This window comes from Manis javanica, chromosome 18 (genome assembly GCF_040802235.1).
Source record: "Manis javanica isolate MJ-LG chromosome 18, MJ_LKY, whole genome shotgun sequence".
NCBI lineage: Eukaryota > Metazoa > Chordata > Mammalia > Pholidota > Manidae > Manis > Manis javanica.
The window spans coordinates 22,772,148-22,795,955 of record NC_133173.1 but is presented as its reverse complement, the minus strand read 5'-3'; the positions used below and the strand labels follow the sequence as shown (position 1 = coordinate 22,795,955).

Sequence of the window (23,808 nt, the reverse complement as noted above, 5' to 3'; positions counted from 1 at the left end):
CTCATACTCTCCCTCACCAGCATACCCTCCATGTGTGGACAGAGGCACAACACAGTATTACAATTACGTTTGGAAATGTTTGATTTATTATACTGTTAATGCTGGAAAAATATATCATATGGAAATTATTCATTGTGATAATAAGAAAATCACTATAAATTGTCTAGACTCACTTTCTGATATTTGGCAGTCTCCTAGGATGAAGGTTTAAAACAAATTATTCTGAATCATGCAAAATTTTTGCTTTTAGGTAGAAAAGGAATGTTATGATTTCTTTCCTACAAATTTATTTATAAAACAGGCATTATCCAGATTATGTCCCTAAGTTCCTATCATTTCAGTTTTGGTTTGATTCATAAATCAGGGCAGAGTACTTTTAATGTTAGTATTGAGCTATAATTCACATTCAAGGATATTCAACTAGTGATGTTCTTGTTTTTGAAATTCTTCTAGACTTAAGCTCTGCTTTTCTTAACACCCCCACTAAAATAATGTTAGTACTATTTCAGTTGAAAGACCAAAGATGTTATATGTGATTAATATATTCCACTGAGTAGTTTTGTTGCCCTTCAGTGACCGAGATTTTGTAATGTCATCATTTCCAATGAGTTTCACTTAAAAATTCCACAGAGGTTGGATTAGGGTCTGTTTCTTTAAGAGAGACTGTGTTCCTTAGAGAGGTGTGGTTAGTGGGGCCAAAGACAGTGGAATCTGCACAAGGGTTGGGTCACCTTGCCCTAAAGTTTCCTCAGAGTGGCTTGGTCTTCCCCCAGCATGTTTCTGTTTATAGAAGGAGTTGACTCTCATTTTGCTGAGATTCAGAAAGCAAGAGAGATGAGAACAGGCACTCCTGGCATCTTGTGCTATCTCTGGCTAGGCAGACTCTGCCTGGGGCACTGGGAGGGCCTGAGTCCTCCTCCCTTCAGCACAGGGTCTGAATAATTCCAGCTCCAAGGGACTCTAGTGTGGCCAACAGCAGCTTGTAGGGTGCTGTCTGGGTGGGGCATCTCACAGGGTGGGAGGTAGAGAGACAGGCAGGCAGGGGCTCTTTCCCTCTCTGGAAGAGAAGAGTGGTGACTGGTCACAGGTGTGGTGTGTCATTGCTGAAGGACTGTGAAAGGGGAATAGGAAGAAGACTGTTTTCTTTTCTAAAGAACCCAGGGAACAAGACATGATGTGTTTCTTGTCAGTGAGTCACTTTAAATCACATTCTAGGAATGAATTATGGAGAGGATCTAGATAAAATATATAAAAGTACAGTGTGCAGATTAAATTGATAGAAAATTCCCAAGCATATCTTATGGGTATGGAGAAGATTTTATATGGTTTAAGGCATTTCTTTATAGTTTAAGGCATCCTTTTGACAAATGCTGTTGGTAATTTGTAAAACAGTTAATTGGTCTTCAAACTGTAGTACAGGGAGATTTTAGGGGCCTGTCATTTCTTAATTAGGTGTTTCATAGTCTTAAATTCTTCATAAAGTCTCTTATTCATCATTGGTAGGAACATATCCTTTGAGTGTATCGGTAAACTGGTGGCGGTTTATCTCTTAATGTATCATTCCTCATTTTAACTATTGAACTTTTTAGGATGTTGAAAGCCAAAATAAAACATCAGGCCCAGAACCTCAGTCTTTGGATGAGTTCACCAGTCTGCTGGTTGCGGATGACACCCGCGTCGTGGTGGACCTGCTCAAGCTGTCCGTGTGCAGCCGGGCAGGGGAGAAAGGCAGGGACGTGCTCTCAGCCGTGCTGTCTGGCGTGGGAACTGCCTACCCACAGGTGAGCCCCGGGCTGAATTGTGCGGGCCTTCTGTGCAAGGAAGGTGCTGCTCTCCACGTCATACTGTGTCTTGCATGTGCTTTTATTTTAATGGATGTCAGTTTGGAAGGACCCCTTGTAAAACAAGTCCCTGCCCTTCATATGTGCTGCAATTTTTCCTCCAATTTGCTTTTTGTCATCATCTTGACATTTTTTGCCATTTAGAGATTTCTAATTTTTATGAAGCCAGATCTGCCAGTTTTTTCATGTATGCCTTCTGGACTTTGTATGTTGAGAAAATGTGCACCTACATGACGCTGTTTAAAGAAATTCTCCCTAGTTTCCTCTTAACATTTTTAATGATTTTGATCTTTGTATTTACATTTTTGAGCCATCTGGGATTTAACTTGATGTAAGAGATAAAGTAGGGATCCGACTTGATTTCTTTCCTAGTTGGGAAGCATATTGCTCAGGTATCATTTATTGAATAATCCATCTTTTTCCTGATGATTTGTAAGCCACTTTTATCTTATTTTAATTTCTTGTATGTATTTGGGTCCATTTATATACTCTTCTCTGTTGCATCAATCTAACTCTTTATGCTCTAATACCATAGGGTTTTAATGATTATGGTTTTAAAATAGGCTTTAATATTTGGTAGCTCTTGTCCAGTAGGTCTTTCTGACATGGTGGAAATGTTCTGTACCTGAGCCCAGAATGGTAGCTGCCAGCCACATGTGGCCACTGAGCACTTGTAATGTGGCTAGTGTATCCAAGGAACTGAAGTTTTCATTTTATTTAATTTAAATCTGAGAAGCCATAGTAGCTAGTCTGGGGCATTAAACCCCTTGTCATATCAATGTATCTTATAGATAGGATTGATCTATCATAAAGCCCTTGGGCTTCTTTAAGTTCTCATATTTATGCTCTGCCTTGCTCTGCCTTTTTAGAATAGGCTGTTTCAGGGAGTGTGATGCCATGCGCCTGGTACAGATATGTCATGTTTGTTTCTTGGGCCTCCCTCACACCCCCACCAAAACCCAGAAAGTACATAAGTCAGATTGAGTGGGCTTGAAAACAGTAAATGGTTTGGGAGATATTTTAGGGGCTTGTTATTTCTTAACTGTATTCAGAGAGAACTAAAATGTTATAGGTTTCCTATTTTCTAGGTTTTTGAGGCAAGTTATTTGGCGTAATTCTGAGAGATTAAATCAAGGTAAATTGCCACAATTAAAATATAAATTTTTTTCACAAGTTTTATCACAATTACATTTGTGAGAGGAAAGGCTATGAAGAACACAGATGTAAAGTAATAACGCCCAGCACTTTTTGCACACACACATCCCTGCCAGGCCTGGCTCTGTGTACTCTCTCAGCCCATGGGATAGGTATTCCTGTGTTTACAGTTGTGGAAACAGAGACTCTGAGAGCTTGTTACAGCTTAAGACACACAGGTTGCTGGTGAGTGGGAGACGGGTGGGCCCTAAATTCACTGAGGGCAGAACCATAGCTACGACACATTGTTTCACCTGAGGGTTTCAGCCACAGGCAAGTTCACTATGGACTCTTGTCAGACTGAAAAATGCCAACAAAATGTTGGGGGTAAAAAGGAGCTCATACCAAGGTTTATTTTCAGGCAGGTAGGTCAAGCACTAGAATCCTGTTTCTGCCTCCAGCTCAGCGTCTGCCCCAGGCCCTGCCCTCGCCTCCAGCTTCTGCTCCCCTCTCTCCTGCTCCCTTATTCTCTTCTATAGGCTCTGCTCTTAACACTGGGGAACCTCTTTTTATAGCAATACTGACAGTAATGGCTTATCGCCAATAGGTATACAAGCATGTGCCTGCATAGTAGGCTAAGTTACGTTATCATATATATTGGGTAAGATTAGGATCAGGTGAGAATCCTGGCCATGGAATTTCCATTTTCCCTACACTTCACCCCTCCAGGATTCACACCTCGCAAACTGCACACCCTCTATCTTCCACGATGGTCCCTATGCGAGAAAGCTGGAGCATTGTAACCAGATCCCACAGTAGCAACAGATGCTGTAACAGTATACAAATAATAATAGAAATTATGATTCAGATAATAAAATAACGATTGTAATAGTCATCCTCAAGCCTGAGGAGATTGATTGCCGCCAAGTGTTCATTCCAGCTGTATTCAAACCAGTTCTGCTCAGATGAGTCCATGACTTGCACTTACCATGCACACCTAGCATGCAGCAGTTTTTGCTAGGGTGTGTGCCCAATCCACACAGACAGTGGAGATTAACCTTAAGGGCGATAAGACCTGTGTTTTAATGACACCAACATAGGCAAATCGTGTCCCTAAGATAGGATGCATGTGAGGGAGTAATCCTGTGATAGGACTCTGGCAGGAAGGGAGTCCGGTCCAGGTCTACTATATCATACTTTTAGCCCTCTCCCTGTGGGAGTTACTGAGGGGTCTGTGTATACTGCTACTGGAGATGCATGCACTGGCCATAATGATAATAACACAAAACTCCCCAGTAAGAAGCTCCTACCTTACAGCCTTTTAGGATATACAGCTGTGATCTTTGGGGATCACTCTGCTGTTACTCCAGGAATACATAGGAGGACCAGCTTCCAGGCCTTATCTCCGAGGTGCCAGGATGGCCAGCCATCTCCAGTCCATGTGTCAAAATCTCCAAGACCATGTCCATTGGATGGAGTCTCCAGGGTTTATTGCAGTTGGTGCTGGCAGCAAGATATTATTCTAGTGGTCGAATCCCGGCTTCAATATTTCCTCCTTGGTTCTTACTTGGAGTTGTAAAGGGGAGGCAGCATTATGGGGCTAAATGTCCCTTTCTGGGGCTTCTCATTCAAATGCCATAACACTGTCCCCATAAACTGTTGGTGTCTGGGTTCAGGCAAGATTTTAATAAACCATTGTATCTGTCTATCAAGCCTGTCCTGGTAGGATTATATGGTACATGAAATTTTCACTTTATTCCTAATTGTTACACCCATTCTTATAGTGCATGTCCAGTAAAGTGGGTGCCTTGATCACTCAGTTACCCATAGGCTGCAAAGAGAAACTCTAGGTTCTTTTAGTAACTTACTGGTCTATACAACTTGTAGGAAAAACAACCAGAAGTCCAGCAGCTGTGTCTGCATCAATCATGACATATCAGTACCCTTCTGACACAGGCAGAGGCCTAATATAGTCTATTTGCTACCTGTTGAGGAGTATTGGCTCCTTAGCTATCATCTTCGGTTGCTGTGGAACTCGGTGTAAGTCCTTTTAGAACACGTAATGCATTCCTGCCAGGCTCTGCTGACATCTTCAAAGGTTAAAGGTAGGCCCCACTGAAGGGCTACAGCCCACATAGTTTTCTGCCCTGCGTGCAACAGATGCTGGTGCAACCATTGGGTCACATCAGAGGCAGGCTTTCCTTCTAGCCAGTGCACCTGGGCCAGTGTGTCTGCTTGATCATTCCCTGGGGATGCCAGCAGCAAATGGCCTGTCACATGGTATACTGTAATTGTTTTAGTCTGACCACAGGCCCATAAGTCTTGCCACAATTCTTGTCCCCAAAGGGATTGGTGACCAAGCATCCAGTTGGTGTGATACCATGTCGGTAGCCACAGGGTCAAGCCTCAATAGACAGCCCAGCTGTCAGTGCAGACAACTATTGGGGAGGGCTCTTGGGTGATCTTGAGCCACACTGCCCACTGACTTCTTTTCCCCTCACTCCATCCTTATTGTCTCAGTCTTAAGATGGAAAGCTACGGCCTCCCTTTCGAGGGCTGCTCAGGGCTGGAGCCATCTGTGTACCATGAATCTTCAGGTATAGGATCTCTTCCCTTCCCATAAGGGCTTTCTGCAACTAATGGCTCTAAAGCAAATTCTTCTTGCCTTTCACTGGTATAGGTCACTGGCCCCAATAAGCATTAGAGTTCTCCACTCAAGGGGCCAGTAGAGAGGGTGCTACGCTGCTGTAGGTACACACCCCACTTGGCCAGTGTAGACGTCTGTGCCTCTCCACTGTGTGGGGATAGGTGGGTATTACCCTTATTGGGGCTGTTCCGATGATGGGCTCTATAGCCAGCAAGATGTGGTCAATGGCATCCAATTGCTTCTTTGTTAAGGTGTGCCAGGCTTCTGCCCCTTTCTACAGTTGTGACCAGAATCCAGTAGGTTGGTGAGTTCATTTAAGCTGTTGCCAGACGCCCCAACCATAACCATCTTCAGTCACATGAACATCCAGCTCACAGGGCCTTGATGGGATGGGTCTGTCACACTCAAGGCCTGCACGGCCTTGACTGCCCATTTTACAGTGGTAAAATGAGCTGCACACATCTCATCCCACTCCCACCTGACACCCTTTTGTACCAAACACTATAAGTGCCTCAGAATTTGTGCCAATGTGGCATAAACACTCTCCATTATCCTAAAAGACTCTAAAACTCTTGGAACAATGCCACAGTTGTAGGGGTAGCAAAAGCCTGGATTTTATCTATGACTGCTTCTGGGATAACTGTAATCTTACCTGACCAGACGACCCCCTGGGAACTTTACTGACAAACCAGGGTCCTGATCCTTGATACTGTTCACAGCCCATCCTTTCTCCTGTAAATATTGCAGCAGTCTAGGTGCTGTACCTTCTAGATCTGAGAGAGAATTGGACATGAGGATAACATCATCAATATAATGGTACAGCCGCACTGTTGACAGTGTCTCCCATGCTGCCAAGTCCTGGGCTCCAAGTCCGTGACAGATGGTGGGGCTGTCGAGGTATCCCTGTGGAAGGACAGTGAATGTCCACTGCTGGCCTTCTCATGGTCAGAGCAAACTGTTCCTGACTTTCCTGTGCCTTGTCAATGGAAAAGAAGGCATTAGCAAGGTCCATAACATAATGCTCCATCCCTAGTTCATGACTTAGGGTTTCCATAAGGGCTGCTATAGAGGGGACTGGAGTGTGCAAAGGGGGTGTGACTTTATTCAAGTCTCTGTAATCCACTGTAACATGCCAGGAGCTGTCTGGATTTTTTATTGCCCACACTGGGGAATTTAAAAAGTTGTGGGTGGGCTTTATTTATTTATTTATTTGATGTTGTTTCTTTTACTGCTTTGTCATTTATTTTATTTTATTTTTTTGTTAATTTATGTATTTTATTAAGGTATTATTGATGTACACTTACGAAGGTTTCACAGGAAAAACAGTGTGGTTACTATATTCACCCCTGTTATCGTGTCCCCCTGTACCCCATTGCAGTCACTGCCCATCAGTGTAGTAAGATGCATAGAGTCACTATTTGCCTTCTGTGTGCTACACTGACTTCCCCCTGATCCCTCTTCCACCACCATGTGTGCCAATCATAATACCCCTGAATCCCCTTTTTCCTTCCTTCCCACCCTCCCTCCCCCACCCTCCCCTTTGGTAACTGCTAGTCCCTTCTTGGAGTCTGTGAGTCTGTTGCTGTTTTGTTCCTTCAGTTTTGCTTCTTTGCTTTACTCCACAAATGAGGGAAATCATTTGGTACTTGTCTTTCTCCATCTGGCTTATTTCACTGAGCAAAATATCCTCCTGCTCCATCCATGTTGTTGCAAATGGTAGGATTTGTTTTCTTCTTATGGCTGAATATCCATTCTGTATATGTACCACATCTTTTTTATTTTAATTTTTTATTAAGGTGTTATTGATATACACTCTTACAAAGGTTTCATATGAAAAAACAAAGTGATTACTATATTTACCCATATTATCAAGTCCCACCCATACCCCAGTGCAGTCACTGTCCGTTATTGTAGTAAAATGCCACAGATTCACCATTTGCCTTCTCTGTACTACACTGTTATCCCTATGATCCCCCACACCATACCACATCTTTTTTATCCATTCTTCTACTGATGGACACTTGGGTTGCTTCCATATCTTAGCTATTGTAAATAGTGCTGCAATAAACATAGGGGTCCATATGTCTTTTTGAATCTGAGAAATTACATTCTTTGGGTAAATTCCTAGGAGTAGAATTCCCAGGTCAAATGGTATTTCTATTTTTAGTTTTTTGAGGAACCTCCATATTGCTTTCCACAATGATTGAATTAGCTTACATTTCCACCAGCAGTGTAGGAGGGTTCCCTTTCTCCACATCCTTGCCAGCATTTGTTGTTAGTCTTTTTGATACTGGCCATCCTAATTGGTGTGAGTTGATATCTCATTATGGTATGAATTTGCATTTCCCTGATAATTAGTGATGTGGAGCATCTTTTCATGTGCCTGTTGGCCATCTGAATTTCTTCTTTAGAGAATTGTCTTTTCATATCCTCCATCTGTTTTTTAATCGCTTTATTTGGTTTTTGGGTGTTGAGGCCTGTGAGTTCTTTATATATTTTGGATGTTAACCCCTTGTCAGATATGTCATTTACAAATATATTCTCCCATACCGGAGGATGCCTTTTTATTCTGTTGATGGTGTCCTTTGCCATACAGAAGCTTTTCAGTTTGATGTAGTCCCATGCATTCATTTTTGCTTTTGTTTCCCTTGCTCGAGGAGATACATTCAGTAAAAAGTTGCTCATGTTTATACTCACGAGTTTTTTGCCTGTGTTATCCTCTAAGAGTTTTATGTTTTCATGACTTACATTCAGGTCTTTGATCCATTTTGAATTTACTTTTGTGTATGGGGATAGACAATAACCTGATTTCGTTCTCTTGCATGAATTACTGTCTTTTGATTTTTCCTTTCTCATTTCTGATGGTACTTGCATCCCTGGAATACATCCCACTTAATCATGGTGGATGATCTTTTTAATATATTTTTGAATTCTGTTTGCTAATATTTTGTTGAGAATTTTTGCATCTGTGTTCATCTATGTCCAGTTTTGCCAACACCAGTTGTTGAATAGGCTGTCATTTCCCCATTGTATGTCCATGGCACCTTTATTGTATATTAATTGACCATATGTACTTGGGCTTAAATCTGGGCCCTCTAGTCTGTTCCATTGGTCTGTGGATCTGTTCTTGTGTCAGTATCAAATTGTCTTGATTACTGTGGCTTTGTAGTAGAGCTTGAAGTTGGGGAGCATAATCCCCCCAGCTTTATTCTTCCTTCTCAGGATTGCTTTGGCTATTTGGGGTTCATATGAATTTGGCTCCGTATGAATTTTTATATTATTTTCTCTAGTTTGTTGAAGAATGCTGTTGGTATTTTGATAGGGACTGCTTTGAATCTGTAGTTTGCTTTAGGCAGGATGGCCATTTTGACAATTTTAATTCTTCCTATCCATGAGCATGGAAAGTGTTTCCATTTATTGGTATCTTCTTTAATTTCTCTCATGAGTATCTTGTAGTTTTCAGTGTGTAGGTCTTTCACTTCCTTGGTTAGGTTTATTCCTAGGTATTTTATTCTTTTTGATGCAATTGTGAATGGAATTGTTTTCCTGATTTCTCTTTCTGTTCATCATTAGTGTATAGTACTGCAACAGATTTCTGTGTATTAATTTTGTATCCTGCAATGTTGCTGAACTCAGATATTAGATCTAGTAGTTATGGAGTGGATTCTTTAGGGTTTTTTATGTATAATATCATGTCATCTGCGAACAGTAGCAGTTTAACTTCTTCTTTACCAATCTGGATGCCTTTTATTTCTTTGTGTTGTCTGATTGTCAATGCTAGGACCTCCATAACTATGTTGAATAAAAGTGGTGAGAGTGGGCATCCTTGTCTTGTTCCTGATCTTAAAGGAAAGGCTTTTAGTTTGTCGCTGTTAAATATATGTTGGTTGTGGGTTAGTCATACATGGCCTTTATTATGTTGAGGTACTTGTCCTCTATACCCATTTTGTTGAGAGTTTTTATCATGAATTGTGTTGAATTTTGTCAAAGCTTTTTCAGCATCTATGGAGATGATCATGTGGTTTTTGTCCTTCTTTTTGTTGATGTGGTGGATGCTGTTGATGGATTTTGGAATGTTCTATCATCCTTGCATCCCTGGAATAAATCTTACTTGATCATGGTGGATGATCTTTTTGATATATTTTAGAATTCGGTTTGCTAATACTTTGTTGAGAATTTTTGCATCTATGTTCATCAGGGATATTGGTCTGTAATTTTCTTTTTTTTGTGTCTTTGCCTGGTTTTGGTATTAGAGTGATGCTGGCCTCGTACAATGAGTTTGGAAGTATTCCCTCCTGTTCTATTTTTTGGAAAACTTTAGGAAGAATGGGTATTAGGTCTTCACTAAATGTTTGATAAAATTCAGTGGTGAAGCCATCTGGACCAGGCGTTTTGCTCTTAGGTAGGTTTTTGATTACCAATTCAATTTCATTGCTGGTAATTGGTCTGTTGAGATCTTCTGTTTCTTTCTGGGTCAGCCTTGAAAGGTTGCATTTTTCTAGAAAGTTCTCCATTTCTTCTAGATTATTGAGTTTGTTAGCATATAATTTTTCATAGTATTTTCTAATAATTGTTTGTATTTCTGTAGTGTCCGTGGTGATTTTTCCTTTCTCACTTCTGATTCTATTTGTGTGCAGACTCTTAATTTTCTGGACAAGTCTGGCTAGGGGTTTATCCATTTTGTTTATTTTCTTAAAGAACCAGCTCCTGCTTTCATTGATTCTTTCTATTCTTTTATTCTTCTTGATTTTATTTATTTCTGCTCTAATCTTTATTATGTCCCTCCTTCTACTGACTTTGGGCCTCATTTGTTGTTCTTTTTCTGGTTTTGTTAATTGTGAGTTGAGACTGTTTATATGGGATTGTTCTTCTTTCCTGAGGTAGGCCTGTCTTGCAATATACTTCCCTCTTAGCACTGCCTTTGCTGCGTCCCACAGATTTTGTGGTGTTGAATTATTGCTGTCATTTGTCTCCATATATTGCTTGATTTCTGTTTTTATTTTGTCAGTGATCCATTGGTTATTTAGGAGCATGTTGTGAAGCCTCCATGTGTTTGTAGGCTTTTTTGTTTTCTTTGCGTAATTTATTTCTAGTTTCTTACCCTTGTGGTCTGAGAAGCTGGTTGGTACAATTTCAATCTTTTTGAATTTACTGAGGCTCTTTTTGTGCCCTAGTATATGATCTTTTCTTGAAAATGCTCCATGTGCACTTGAGAGAAATGTGTATCCTGCTGCTTTTGGGTGGAGAGTTCTGTAGATGTCTGTTAAGTCCATCTGTTCTAATGTGTTGTTCAGTGCCTCTGTCTCCTTACTTATCTTCTGTCTGGTTGATCTGTCCTTCAGAGTGAGTGGATTGTTGAGGTCTCCTAGAATGAATGCATTGCATTCTGTTTCCCCTTTTAATTCTGTTAGTATTTGTTTCACATATGTAGGTGCTCCTGTGTTGGGTGGATAGATATTTATAATGGCTTTATCCTCTTGTTGGACTGATCCTTTTAACCTTATATAATGTCCGTCTTTGTTTCTTGTGACTTCCTTTGTTTTAAAGTCTATTTTGTCTGATCCAAGTACTGCAACACCTGGTTTTTTCTCCCTATTAGTTGCATGAAATATCTTTTTCCATCCCTTCACTTTTAGTCTGTTTATGTCTTTGGGTTTGAAGAGAGTCTCTTGTAGGTAGCACATAGTTGGGTCTTGTTTTTTATCCATTCAGTGACTCTATGTCTTTTGATTGGTACATTCAGACCATTTACATTTAGGGTGATTATCAATAGGTATGTATTTAATCCCATTGCAGGCTTTAGATTCATCGTTACCAAAGGTTCAAGGGTAACTTCGTCACTAAGAGTCTAACTTAACTCACTTAGTATGCTATTACAAACACAATCTTAAGGATCTTTTTCTTTTTTTCTTTCACTCCTTTTTTTCCTCCTCCATTCTTTATATATGAGGTATCATATTCTGTATTCTTTGTCTATCCCTTTTTATTACCTCTGGTGACAGCTATTTAACCTTAGGAACACTTCCATCTATAGCAGTCCATTCAAAATAGACTGTAGAGATGGTTTGTGGGAGGTAAATTCTCTCAGGTTTTGCTTATCTGGAAATTGTTTAATCCCTCCTTCAGATTTAAATGATAATCTTGCCGGATAAAGTAATCTTGGTTCCAGGCCCTTCTGGTTCATGGCATTAAATACGTGATGCCACTCCCTTCTGGCCTGTAAGGTTTCTGCTGAGAAGTCTGATGATAGTCTGATGGGCTTTCCTTTGTATGTGATCTTAGTTCTCTCTCTGGCTGCTTTTAAATAGTCTGTCCTTATCCTTGATCTTTGCCATTTTAATTACTATATATCTTGGTGTTGTCTTCCTTGGGTCCCTTGTGTTTGGAGATCTGTGTACCTCCATGGCCTGAGAGACTATCTCCTTCCCCAGATTGAGGAAGTTTTCAGCAATTACTTCCTCAAAGACACTTTCTTTCCCTTTTTCTCTCTCTTCTTCTTCTGGTACCCCATTCAATAATATGAATATTGTTCCATTTGGATTGGTCACACAATTCTCTTCAGTATTTTCATTCCTAGAGATCCTTTTTTCTCCCAGTGCCTCAGCTTCTTTGTATTCCTCTTCCCTAGTTTCTGTTTCATTTATCATCTCCTCCACTGTATCTAATCTGCTTTTAATACCCTCCATTGTGCTCTTCAATGATTGGATCTCTGTCCTAAATTCGTTCCTGAGTTTTGGAATATTTTTCTATACCTCCATGAGCATGTTTATTATTTTTATTTTGAAATCTCTTTCAGGAAAACCTATTAATTCAGTGTCACTCAGTCCCTTCTCTGGTGTTGATATTTTGCTTTGAACCAGGTTCCTTTGACGTTTCATATTTGTATGTGGCGCCCTCTAGTGTCCAGGAGTTCTACTCTCTGAAGCTGTTCAGCCCCTGGAGCGATGTTGGGGGTTGCAGGGGAGTGGTGCTGGTGCCCACTTCTGTGAGGTCCACTTTTTTCTCCAGGTGTAGATAGTCTGGTGCAGCCCTCTTTCCTGTTGCTCTTTCAGGACTAGTTGTATTAATTATAATTTTTGTATTTTATATGGTTTTAGAAGGAGGTCTCTGTCTCATCTCTCATGCCGCCATCTTTTATCCAATCCCCCTGTGGGTGGGCTTTATAATACCCACCTTCTCCTGTTCCTGGAGGGTTTCTCTAATTTCTTTATGCCCTCCCGGCAATTTGTATTGCTTGATATTAGTCACCTGCTGAGGCACAGAGAAACCTATGGGTGGGTGCTTAGCATATCCCCTCAGAACTGCCTTTTTACCATATGTATCATCAGTCTGAACCCTTTTGCAGTGAGTGCTCTGCAGCCATAGACCCTGCAGGATATCTACCTCCAAAATATATTCAGGGATGGGAGAAATATGCACAATATACTCCTTTGTGGATAGATGTCCCATTATGCCCAACAGGAGGTCCTAGAAAAGTGCTCAGGGTTCCCATAAATCAGAGCACTTAGCTCCTGTGTGCACCAGAGCCAAGACATGTCGCACGCTCACTGGGGACCAATTAACTGATATTTCAACATGTGGCCTCTAGTTCCCATCCGGCCTCCATAGTGAGTGCCTTGACCCTCCCCTCAGTCAGACTGTACCACCAGTCATCCAAGTGGGGTTGGATCACTGTCCAGCAGGAAGCCCTGCAGACACACTGGCCAGAGATTTTGCCTCCGGCTGCCACTTTATGGTTCTTGCCTTAGCCACCTGCCAAAACTGCCGCTCCAGCTTCAGTTGTTGCCACAGCTCCAGTAAGATTTTATTTGACTTCCCATCCAGTGTCTGTTTATCTGCTCCTGCCTTTATGAGATCCACCCACATCTGGGTCCTCATGACCTTTACAGAGTCCTTTACACCCTTCATCTCAGGAGCATACTGCACTCCCTTCCATGCCCATATCACTTCAGCCTCTCCCAAATCTACAATACAGTCACCCTCAATTTATAGCATGCCCTAAGTGAGGGGCACAAATGACCACTAAGGGCCCAAAGAGGAACAGGGGAGCCATCTCAATCATGTTACCTTTCATCCCTGAGGTGACCAGCTTCTCATCTGGGTTATAAATGGCATTTTTCACACCCAACTCCTGTAACACTTGTTGGAGCTCGGCTTACATCCGCCATCTAGTGAGGAAAGGTGGTAAGTCACCCTGATTGGACCATGCAGTATCAATTGGGGCCATCGCCTCATTGAGGAGGAAGTGGTTCCCTTGGGTCTGGTATGCATTTTCTAATCGCTGCAGCATGGCAGGGTAAGTGGTCAGGGAAGCCTGCTTTTCCATTTCTGATGTGGACAGAATAATCCCATCCACCTCTACATCCCAAAGGCACAGAAGCCAGGCTGCCATGGACTCTTGAGGGTTTCTGCTAAAACTGGGAGCCCAAATCCACCAGCTCTGCCTGAGCATCGGGGTAGAACATAGAGTGCTCCATGACCTGGGGAGGAGGTTGCAACTCTCCCTGAGGAACTGACATTTGCTCTGTCTTTATTTTCTTAACTGGGCAGGATTTCAGTCAAGGAGGGGTTGATGCATTTGGTACCTCCTCTACCTCCTTGTCCTCATCTGACATATCTTCCAAAATTTCTGGAGCTGACTGCCCCACTACATCCTTCACTGCCCCCACAGCACCTCTCTGTCTGCGTTCTTAAATTGCTGCTTCTTGTGCTACCAGTACATCCTTTATCCCCTCCACAGCACCTTGCAGTAGTAGCATCTCAGTCATGAACAAGTTTTTTACCTCCTCCACAGCAACTCGCAGCTTGTGTTCTCATGCTTCTCGCAGGACTAAGTCCTCCTTTATGGCCTTTCTTAACACCCTGAGAAAGAGCCAACTCAGGCTCCCACTGCCTCGTGGGCACTGTTTGTTTAAGGATTTCCCTATTTTGCAGTGGGCCTCCTCTACTGCCTCAGGCATCACCTCCTCCTCCTCCCCGCCCAGTTCTGGGGAAGCCACCTGGGACCATATGCCCACTGGGGGATACCTGGGTGCCTCTCCATCCATAGGGGTAGCCCATTGAAGTACCCCTCCCGTGAGGGTAGCTTTTCTATTTTTTGGTCTGCAGCAAATCCTGCCACCTGCACCAAATGTCTCGCCTGAGGGTTTCAGCCCCAGGCAAGTTTCCTGTGGGTTTGGTGAGACAGAATGTTGGGGGTAAAAGGGGGCTCATACCAAGCTTTATTCTCATGGTGGTAGGTCAAGCACTAGAATCCCATCTTCTCCAGGCCCTGCCCTCGCCTCCAGCCTCTGCTCCCCTCTCTCCTGCTTCCTTACTCTCTTCCCTAGGCTCTGCTCTTAACACTGGGGAACCTCTTTTTATAGCAATACTGGTAGTAATGACTTATTGCTAATGGTATATAAGCATGTGTCTACATAATAGGCTAGGTGTTGTATCATTGCACATATACAGTGGGTGAGATTAGTATCAGGTGAGAATCCTGCCACGGAACTTCCATTGTCCCTACACACACACACACACACACACACACACACACACTCTCTCTCTCTCTCTCTCTCTCTCTCTCTCTCTCTCTCTGTCTCTTCACCTCTTGTGAGAACTTGTAGGTCTCTTGGGGGCATGATAGGCTTTGAAGAGGAAGGTTCCAAAGCCTGGAAGACCACTGGGCTGGGCAGTAGGAGTCTGACTACTCTCAGCATCTGCATATCATGATTGCACACTACGCTCATGGGGAGACAGAGACAAAGTTGCTATTGTCTCAAAACTGTTGTGGTGGTGACATGGTCTACTCCTGTGTCCTACCCTGACCTAATAACTTTGGCTTTTTAACAAAAGAGAGACATTTGAATTCATTATGATAATGTCTTGATGACTGAAATATTAGTTCATCAGTAGAACTGTTTACTAAGCTACTCTGTTTTTAAATATGAGGAAAAACAGAAAAGTAATCATTTATTCCTGAAAAGTACAGGATAGAGAGTAGTTTTATTTTTATTCTAAATTAAAATTTGGAGGTTAACATATTACTACTATGATAATGTATAATGTCACTTGTTTTTAAAAGTAACATAGAGTTTATAATTAGGAGTATTGATGGCTTAAATGTTGTGACTCACTAAAATTTTTAAATGAAATAAGGACATTATGGGTTGTTGAGAGAATGTGGCGTGAGGCTGACCCTGACGTCCTGCGCCAAGAGAAACCCCCAGCATGTCATGTTTGCGGCCCCTGGTTTCTGATGCTCTGCTGCTGCTTGGCCTGAGTGGCTTGATTGCTCCTCCACTCTGGCTCCGTTGTGCTTGAGGTACAGACTTTTCTCACTACGAAGAAATCTTGTCTTGTTGTAAAAAGAAACTTGTGATCACAGGTGTTTGGTGTCATCATCTGACACAGATTACATGTTTTATGTGAGTCAGGTGCCTCCCTGCCGCTTGTATGTAGACCATCTCCAAGCGTCGTGGCATCTCTGTGAGTTCTGTGCCGTCTTGATTTTATCAGCAAGGCCGCAGCCTTGTCTTGAACTAGACTGCTCACATTCCCAAGTCCTCCACTCTGCCACCCTGCAGAAGGATCTGGATGGCCTCCTGATTTGTACCCCTGCTTCCTCCCCAAGGTGGCGGATATGTTGCTGGAGCTCTGTGTCACCGAGTTGGAGGACGTAGCCATGGATTCGCAGAGTGGCCGCCTGTCTTCTCAGCCTGTGGTGTTGGAGAGTAGCCATCCCTACACAGATGACACGTCATCCAGCGGCACAGTGAAGATACCAGGTGCACTGGGCTGCCGGGCTGGGGAGGGTGTCCGCCTGTAGAACAGCTTCATTTCTGTAACTATTGGTGGAAGCAGCCTCTGCTGTTTTATAGCAAAGAAGCTACAGAATTGCTTTAGAATTATTGTCCCTTGCCTTTTTTCAAAAACTTTTTTTTTTTTTGCAAGATAAAACAACATAGAGAATCACACAACATAAATGTTACCTTAATGATCCTCTTAAGTCTCTTTATAATTAATAATGTCCATCTTTTAAGTTTCTTTTTACCTGTAGTTTCTTCCTTAATTTTCTTTATTGTTTTTTCAATGATTTACTTGCTGAGGGATCTGGGCCTTTGATCTGTTGGGCTTCCCAGCGGCCTGCATTGCACACTCCTGCTGCACGTCAGCCTATTCCTCAGTGCTTTCTGCAAATTTGCCGATTCAGAGGCCCAGCGAGTTCAGCCCCTTTAGCAAGACCATTGGTGGTGGTTATGCAGCAGCTGGAAGTAGCTGGTGTCTGCTTGTGTCTCATTTTGTGTTATCAGCAGCTGCCAATGCTCAGAGCCTCAGGCCGTTGATGCACTGGGGGTTGCATGATGGTGCTATTCTAATTGTTTTACTTCTTTCTTATTCATTATCTAGAATACTTTATAAAGAGACATTTCCCCTCATCCCATAGGTAGGTTACCCAGGGGTGCTGTTTGCATCCGAAAGAATAAAAATCTTGATTCTTTTCTTCTCTTTCCATTTTCGAAAGAATTGGTGGTTCTCTATTATTCTTTGAAGTGACCAGTTAGGTCTTTTATTCTTTTATATAATTGTGAACACATGGATTTAAAGGTATAGGATGGGCCCTAATGTGTTGTGATTGTTATCCTACTGCAGCTCAAATTATCCCAGATGTTGGCATGAGGAGCCTCTTCAGTTTGGCTCTGGAAGTGACTCTGGAGATCCGTTCTTAACTCCGTGCAGTTGGACAGGACATGATGCTTAGGATTGACGCACAGTTTATGCCCTCCACGTGAACTCTGCCCTGGTGTCCTGGAGATGGCATTTCAGATCATCGGGTTATCATTGTTCCTAGACCTTTTCAGTGGACAGATGGAGGGTGAATGTGTGGACAGTCAGACAGACAGTCTTCTGAGCTTATATTGATGTGTGAGATTTTCTACCTAACTGCTCTGGTTACATCTGTGTTTTTCTTCCATACTAAATCCTAGATCTAAGATGGGGCGATAATAGAATTAGAATATCATAATTATTTATTTGCTTTATCCCATGTTATGTACACAGCAGACTCAGAATACATTTCAAATACCAGCAAACATAAATATAGTTAATGAAAAGAAGTTAAAAAAATATTTTTGCTTATGCTCTCTTTATTCTCCCACCTTTATTAAAATGATTATTCTGTGTTTCCCAGAGTGTAATAGTCATCACATACCACACTTCTTCCTGTTAGTCTCCATTTGGCGTTAGGTTTGCTCTGTTGAATGCTTACTTGGTCCTTTGTCTCCCTCCTCACTGTGGTTGTCTGATGCTCACTCCACGCTCTTCCTCAATAAGCTCCAAGGACGGCAGCCCTGGGACAGGCTTGTGACACACTTGAAAGTTAGTTTTTCTGGGTATTAAATCCTGGCATCATGATCCTTCCCCTGTGAAAGTGTGATGATAATGATAATTGTAACCTGTTTTCTTCCCTTGTAAGTCATGCTTTTTCAGTAATTTTACCTAGAATATGTTTTTATATTGGTTGTCGTGGGTGATAGTCTCTAATTAGGGCTATGCTCTTTTAAAATGTATTTTCAGGACTTCTTCCGAACCGTGTTTTTGATGCAGTTCATTGTGTTTGTCTCTTTGCTTTAGTTCTTTTTCATGGCATTGCCATATGCCTTTAGGGTTCATATTGGCTGTTCCTCTCAAATTCTTTTCTATCCTTTTTCTTCCTTTTCTCCTGTTTGTCTTAAAGTACTATCTGTTGTGCTTATATGCTCCTGTGCTCTTTCTGGTTAAGTCTTCATTTCTGAATTGTTTTTCGTTCCACTTCTACTCCTAACTTTTGTGTCCCTAGAATTGACTCCCACACACATGCAGAGAAATTCTCTTAAGACCAGTCAGCACACACTGGTCCTCTGCTTGTATAACCCACCAGTACACCCCTAATACCTCAAAATAAGATCTGAACCCCTGACTGTGGCCTGCACAGCTTCATGTGAGTGGCAGGCCCCTCTCCAGCATCATTCCTGCCTCTCTCCTGGCCCCTCTACAGCATCGTCTTGCTAGTAGCCCTTGTGTACATTCCGGACTCAAGCCATTTGTCTCACTTCATACTTGCTATCTGCCTGAAATCCTCTCCACCTAGGCAGTTACAGATTTCTGATCATCTTTCCCTTGCTCAGAGAATCATTTCCTAACCACCATATACAAAACAACTTCCTTTCACACATTTCCTTCTTCATAGTAATTATGCCCTGTAACATTTAGTGGATGCCATCTGTTTGTCTTATACTAGGGATGGGCTAGAATCAGTGTTGTTCACATGGTGAGAGTAGAAGTCCCTGCCTGGTTCTAGGGTGGCTCCCTCTAGCCTCTCAGCAGTAAGTATGTTACCTATAGGGTTCAGAGGTACCTGCTTTGGCCGAAGAAGTTTCTATTCCTAGTTTGTAGGGGAATTTTTATCATGAATGGTTGTTGGATTTTGTCAGATACCTTTTCTGTGTCTGTCGTCCTTTACTCTGTTAATATAGCTTACTGCATGAATCAATTTTGGGTATTTAACTTTGTATTCCTGGAGAAATCACAATTGTTCACAATATATTATCTTTATTATGTATTGTTGGATTTGGATTGCTATTATTTTACAAATGATTTTTGCATCTTTTTATGAATAGTCTTTGTAGCTTTCCTTTCTTTGTGTTTCAATTATTTTTTTTTATCTATATAGCTTCCCTTTATTGTGATATCTTTGTCTGGTTTTGGTATCAGGGTAGTACTGGTGTCAGACTGAGTTGCAAAATGTCCTCTATTCTCTGAAAGGGTTTATGTAGTTGGTAGACTTCTTTAAATAGTTGGTAGAATTCACCAGTCCAGTGAAGCTATCTGGATCTGGAACTTTTTGGTGGAAAAGTTGATCTTGTCAAATGCTTCTTTTTTTTATTTACTCTTTTTTGGCAAATGTGTCTCTTTCGTATTTGTTAATCTAAGTTGTTTGATATTTTGGTATAAAGTTGCTCATAACCCTCAAAACCATTTAAATTTCTATAGGGTTTGTTGTTTCTCATGAAAAAACACACCCTTGTGTATCTCCTTTATGCTCAGTACTTTACAACAGTCCTTCACCTCTGACACCACACATCAGGCACTTCTGTGATGCCAGCTGGGTGTCTTACAGGTTAACCCAGTCCTGACACTGTATATGTGAACATTAACATTTACTTTTAACCCTAAAAGTAAAACAGCCAGTTTTACCAGCAAAATGGGTTTTTTCAGGTGTAGTAGAGGAATTGCAACTTGGGATAAGCAAGTTATGGCAAAACCATAGACAAGTCCTGATATGAACAAAGGAGAGGAATGCTCTATTGTAGAGGAAAGGGCAGAGTTGGGAGGGCTGAAAGTACATTGGAGGAAAGTGGGAGTCCCACATGCTGTGTCTTATTGGCTGAGTTGTGATAGCCTCTCAATGGCCGGGTGGTTGTTAGGGGAAACAGAAACTCTTCCCTTCCCCTACTCAGTGGTAAAGTAGACTTCTGGGTTTGCAAAGGGCTGCAAGGAGTGATAGGGCACAAGAACTCCCTCTCTGGCCTCTGGACTCCATTTTAAGTGAGATTTCCTGTTTTTGTTTCACACTTACTTTACCAACTCAAAAGGGCTCCTTATAAATAACAAATGACGTTCCTATCAGGAAATTTCTAGGGTTTCGGGAGCTCTGTTTCAGGGCTGGGGGACAAAGACCAAATACATTCTTATTATACTACAGTAGTGATGTCCCTTCTTTCTTTCCTGGTTTTGATAATTTGTGTCTTCCGTTCCTCCCACCCATAAGTCATGAATATAGCTCACCCTTTTTGATAATTTGCATGTCCCATAATTTTTTATTGAGAATGAAACATTTTGAATATATCATCCAGATTGTGATTTTGAAAAAGAGATCTTTAACTATTGCTGGGTTTCTTTGGTTGTTTTTGTGTTTGTCTTGTAACATGCCTAGAATTACTCTGTGAAATATGTCTCTCCCACAGCACATAGCACTGATGGCCTGGCTTCATTCTTTTATTCTCATTTTTGTTTTCTAGCCTGACTTCTAGGGTTTGCTCCATATCTGTTTGGCTTATGCTCAAGCTGTTGGTTTCCCCTTGTGCTAGTGGATTGGGTGGGTGAGGTGGGAATGGAATTCAGTGTTTTCAAGTTTTCCTGTGTGCATGCTCCTCAACTTATCCAGGCTCCATGGCACCCTCATGTAGCCCTTTTCTGCTCTCTGATTTCCACAATTGCCCTGCTAAATTTTGGCTCTCTCAGGTCTGATACTCACCCAGCAACCATGTCCTCAGCCCAGTAGAGATGCAGGCTTTCCCATCTATCTGTCCTTTTACTGGCAGTGCCCTGGCATGTATTTGCTGTCCCCTGCTCCACACCAGTCAGCTTTCCCTGGCAGAATGGTGGGCGAGAAGACCACAGGCTGTCACTGTCCCAACCCCAGCTTGGCTTTTTTTCCATGAATAAGTACTTTGCAATTTGTTGTTTGCCTTTAATTGATTAGCAGAGCCCTAGAATCATCACTTTGTTCAATTTTGTGTGATAGTATAAGTTGCTTTTGGGGGAGAAGATTCTCCAGCCTTTTCCCTTCACCACAATCCAGTCCTGTACTTCATTTTTTTGTAAGCTAATTTGCCCCATAGAAGACTCTAGATCTAGTGGTAAATACTTGATGGGTTTAATTTTATATGACATTTTAAATGTGGGGGCAGGATAGTGAAGCTCGGCCTGGCAATTAGGGTTGCTGCATAAAAATTTGTCCAGAAGTAAGAGCACAAAATGAACTGGCTAAGTGGAAGTGTCTTCTTGTCCTTATCCATGCAGGTGATCTCCTGTGGGAGGGATTGCTAGTCTTAAGCTCTTGTTTCTGAGGTCAGTTCTCCCTGACTTTCCACTTTTCATTAGCTGTTAAGCATCATTTTAGCCTCTCTGTCCCTGCGTGGTGTGTCGTGGCTTCTGGCCTTGTCTGTGGTGTCGGTTGGGCACGGCCACTTACTGGTGCTCCTTTGTCTCTCCCAGGTGCAGAAGGACTCAGGGTGGAGTTTGACAGGCAGTGCTCCACAGAGAGGCGGCACGACCCTCTCACAGTCATGGACGGTGTCAACAGGATCGTCTCTGTGCGGTCAGGTGTGAGGGGGGCTAAGGAGGGCTCGTCTGCTGGCCTTCGTAGAACAGAACTGTTAACATTACCCAACAGAGTACTACTGCTTCATTCTTAGGTGGGACTTGAGAAAGGGACAGTTAGCCATTTTGCTGCAAAATGCAGTAGGTTTTATTTGCCTCTTTCCAGTACTTTCAATAAGATAATTATCCGAGTGGTGGGGGCACCTGCAGGCCATTCCTATGCCGCAGCCCTATGGACCTTCTAAGTAGAAACCTGGTTTGTGGCACATCTCAGACCCAACTCTGATAGCCAGGCCCTGGGCTCTAGCTGGGCTGCCCCACTCTCCCTTGAGGGCCTTCCATGCTGAACTGCCCCATGTCCCAGGGCACCCTGTGTACTCGGGCCTTTGCATAATTGCAGCCTTGGAGAAAGTGGGGTTCTTTCACCTGTTACCTGGGTAACTGATATTCTGTCAGACCTTCCCCAGGAAACCTGTAGGCCTGAGCTGGGTTTGTGAGCTGGCTGGCTCTGGGGGTCTCTTACCACATTGTAGGTGGGTGTGGGTGTTCCCATCAGGGCAGTGTCTGCCTGTCCTCTTTCCCTAGGACTTGGTACAGTGTGTGTGTGTAGATGGGCAGTATGTTTAAGATGTGATATACCAATTATGTTATGAAGTCAAATTTGGGAGAACTTGGGTTGGAGGGAGCTAGCTGTTCTTCAGACATGGTATGAATGACTTTGCTTTGTATCTAAAGCAGTTTGTGTTGATTGGTTGGGTGAACTTAACCCCAGGGTATGCTTTTCTTTGCCAGGCCGAGAGTGGTCTGATTGGTCCAGCGAGCTCCGCATCCCAGGGGATGAGTTGAAGTGGAAGTTCATCAGCGATGGGTCTGTGAATGGGTGGGGCTGGCGCTTCACAGTCTATCCCATCATGCCAGCTGCAGGTAAGGGGGCGGCTTACAGTGTCCAAGGCGTGACCCGAGCAAGGTGGACACATAGCCTTTTCATTTAGCACTTGTGGTCTACCTTCTGTTGTGTTGTGTGGCCAGCACTGCCCACAGCCCGCTGCAGTGTGGATCAGAACTGCAGAGAACTGCTTCACCTGTCCAGCTATCAGGGTGTTAGCACTGGAAGGGAGCTAGTGCTGGTTGCAGTTCTTAAGTTTTTTGATTTTCAGCTAAAACGTCAACTTACGGAGTGTAGTTATGTGACAGAGGCAGTGGTAGCACCGTAGGAACCCCTCTAGGCGTGGCATCCCAGTGGGCAGGGCCCAGTCCTTATTGGTGGATTTGTGTGAGTCTCTTTGTGGAGTAGCCCTCTCCTTGTCCAGCATGGGGGTGTGTACGGTTCTTATCTTACAGGCCCTAAAGACCTCCTTTCTGATCGCTGTGTCCTCTCCTGTCCATCCATGGACTTGGTGACATGTCTGTTAGACTTCCGGCTCAACCTTACCTCAAACAGAAGCATCGTCCCCCGCCTTGCGGCATCCCTGGCAGCATGTGCACAGCTGAGTGCCTTAGGTAATAGTACCTTTGTTGTCATGGCTGTGGTACTTGGTGAGAAAATGGTCAAGTGCCTGACATTTTCTGTCTGCTCATTTCAGCTGCCAGTCACAGAATGTGGGCCCTTCAAAGATTGAGGAAGTTGCTTACAACTGAATTTGGGCAATCAATCAACATCAACAGGCTACTTGGAGATAGTGATGGGGAAACAAGAGCTTTGGTATGAAACAGTACATTGCAGCTTCTAGATGTTTGAACCTTTGGGAATAAAATGTTGAAATAATAATTTAAACTTCTCAATCACTGAGAGGAGTTGGGAAATTCCACATAAGACTAAGGCCACCTTTGTCACATCCACACTCTTTATATTGCTACAGTTACTGAGTGCATGCTTGACTTTGATTTTACAAACAGTGCTGAGTCAGTAGCTATGAGCATAAGATTGTGTCCGTTGGTCTTTACAGTATGCCCGATTCACCATATTGTTTGATTTGCTGGATGAGGCAGTTAACTGCTAAAGAACTCTTGATCCTAATCTTGATCTCCTAACTTTTGATCCTTAGGAGATGGGTTTGTAGG

General features: G+C 42.6%; 1 protein-coding gene across 4 annotated transcripts in view; it reads left to right on the top strand.

The window, feature by feature from the left end:
- HERC2 (HECT and RLD domain containing E3 ubiquitin protein ligase 2) overlaps positions 1-23,808 on the top strand; it is a 264,575-nt gene that overhangs the window by 203,042 nt on the left and 37,725 nt on the right. For all 4 annotated transcript variants that reach the window (XM_073227076.1, XM_073227077.1, XM_073227078.1 and 1 more), the window contains 6 exons: positions 1,590-1,781; positions 16,238-16,391; positions 21,643-21,750; positions 22,540-22,671; positions 23,089-23,247; positions 23,331-23,449. In XM_073227076.1, coding sequence (XP_073083177.1) covers positions 1,590-1,781; positions 16,238-16,391; positions 21,643-21,750; positions 22,540-22,671; positions 23,089-23,247; positions 23,331-23,449 — 864 coding nt within the window. The remainder of the gene's footprint in view (positions 1-1,589; positions 1,782-16,237; positions 16,392-21,642; positions 21,751-22,539; positions 22,672-23,088; positions 23,248-23,330; positions 23,450-23,808) is intronic.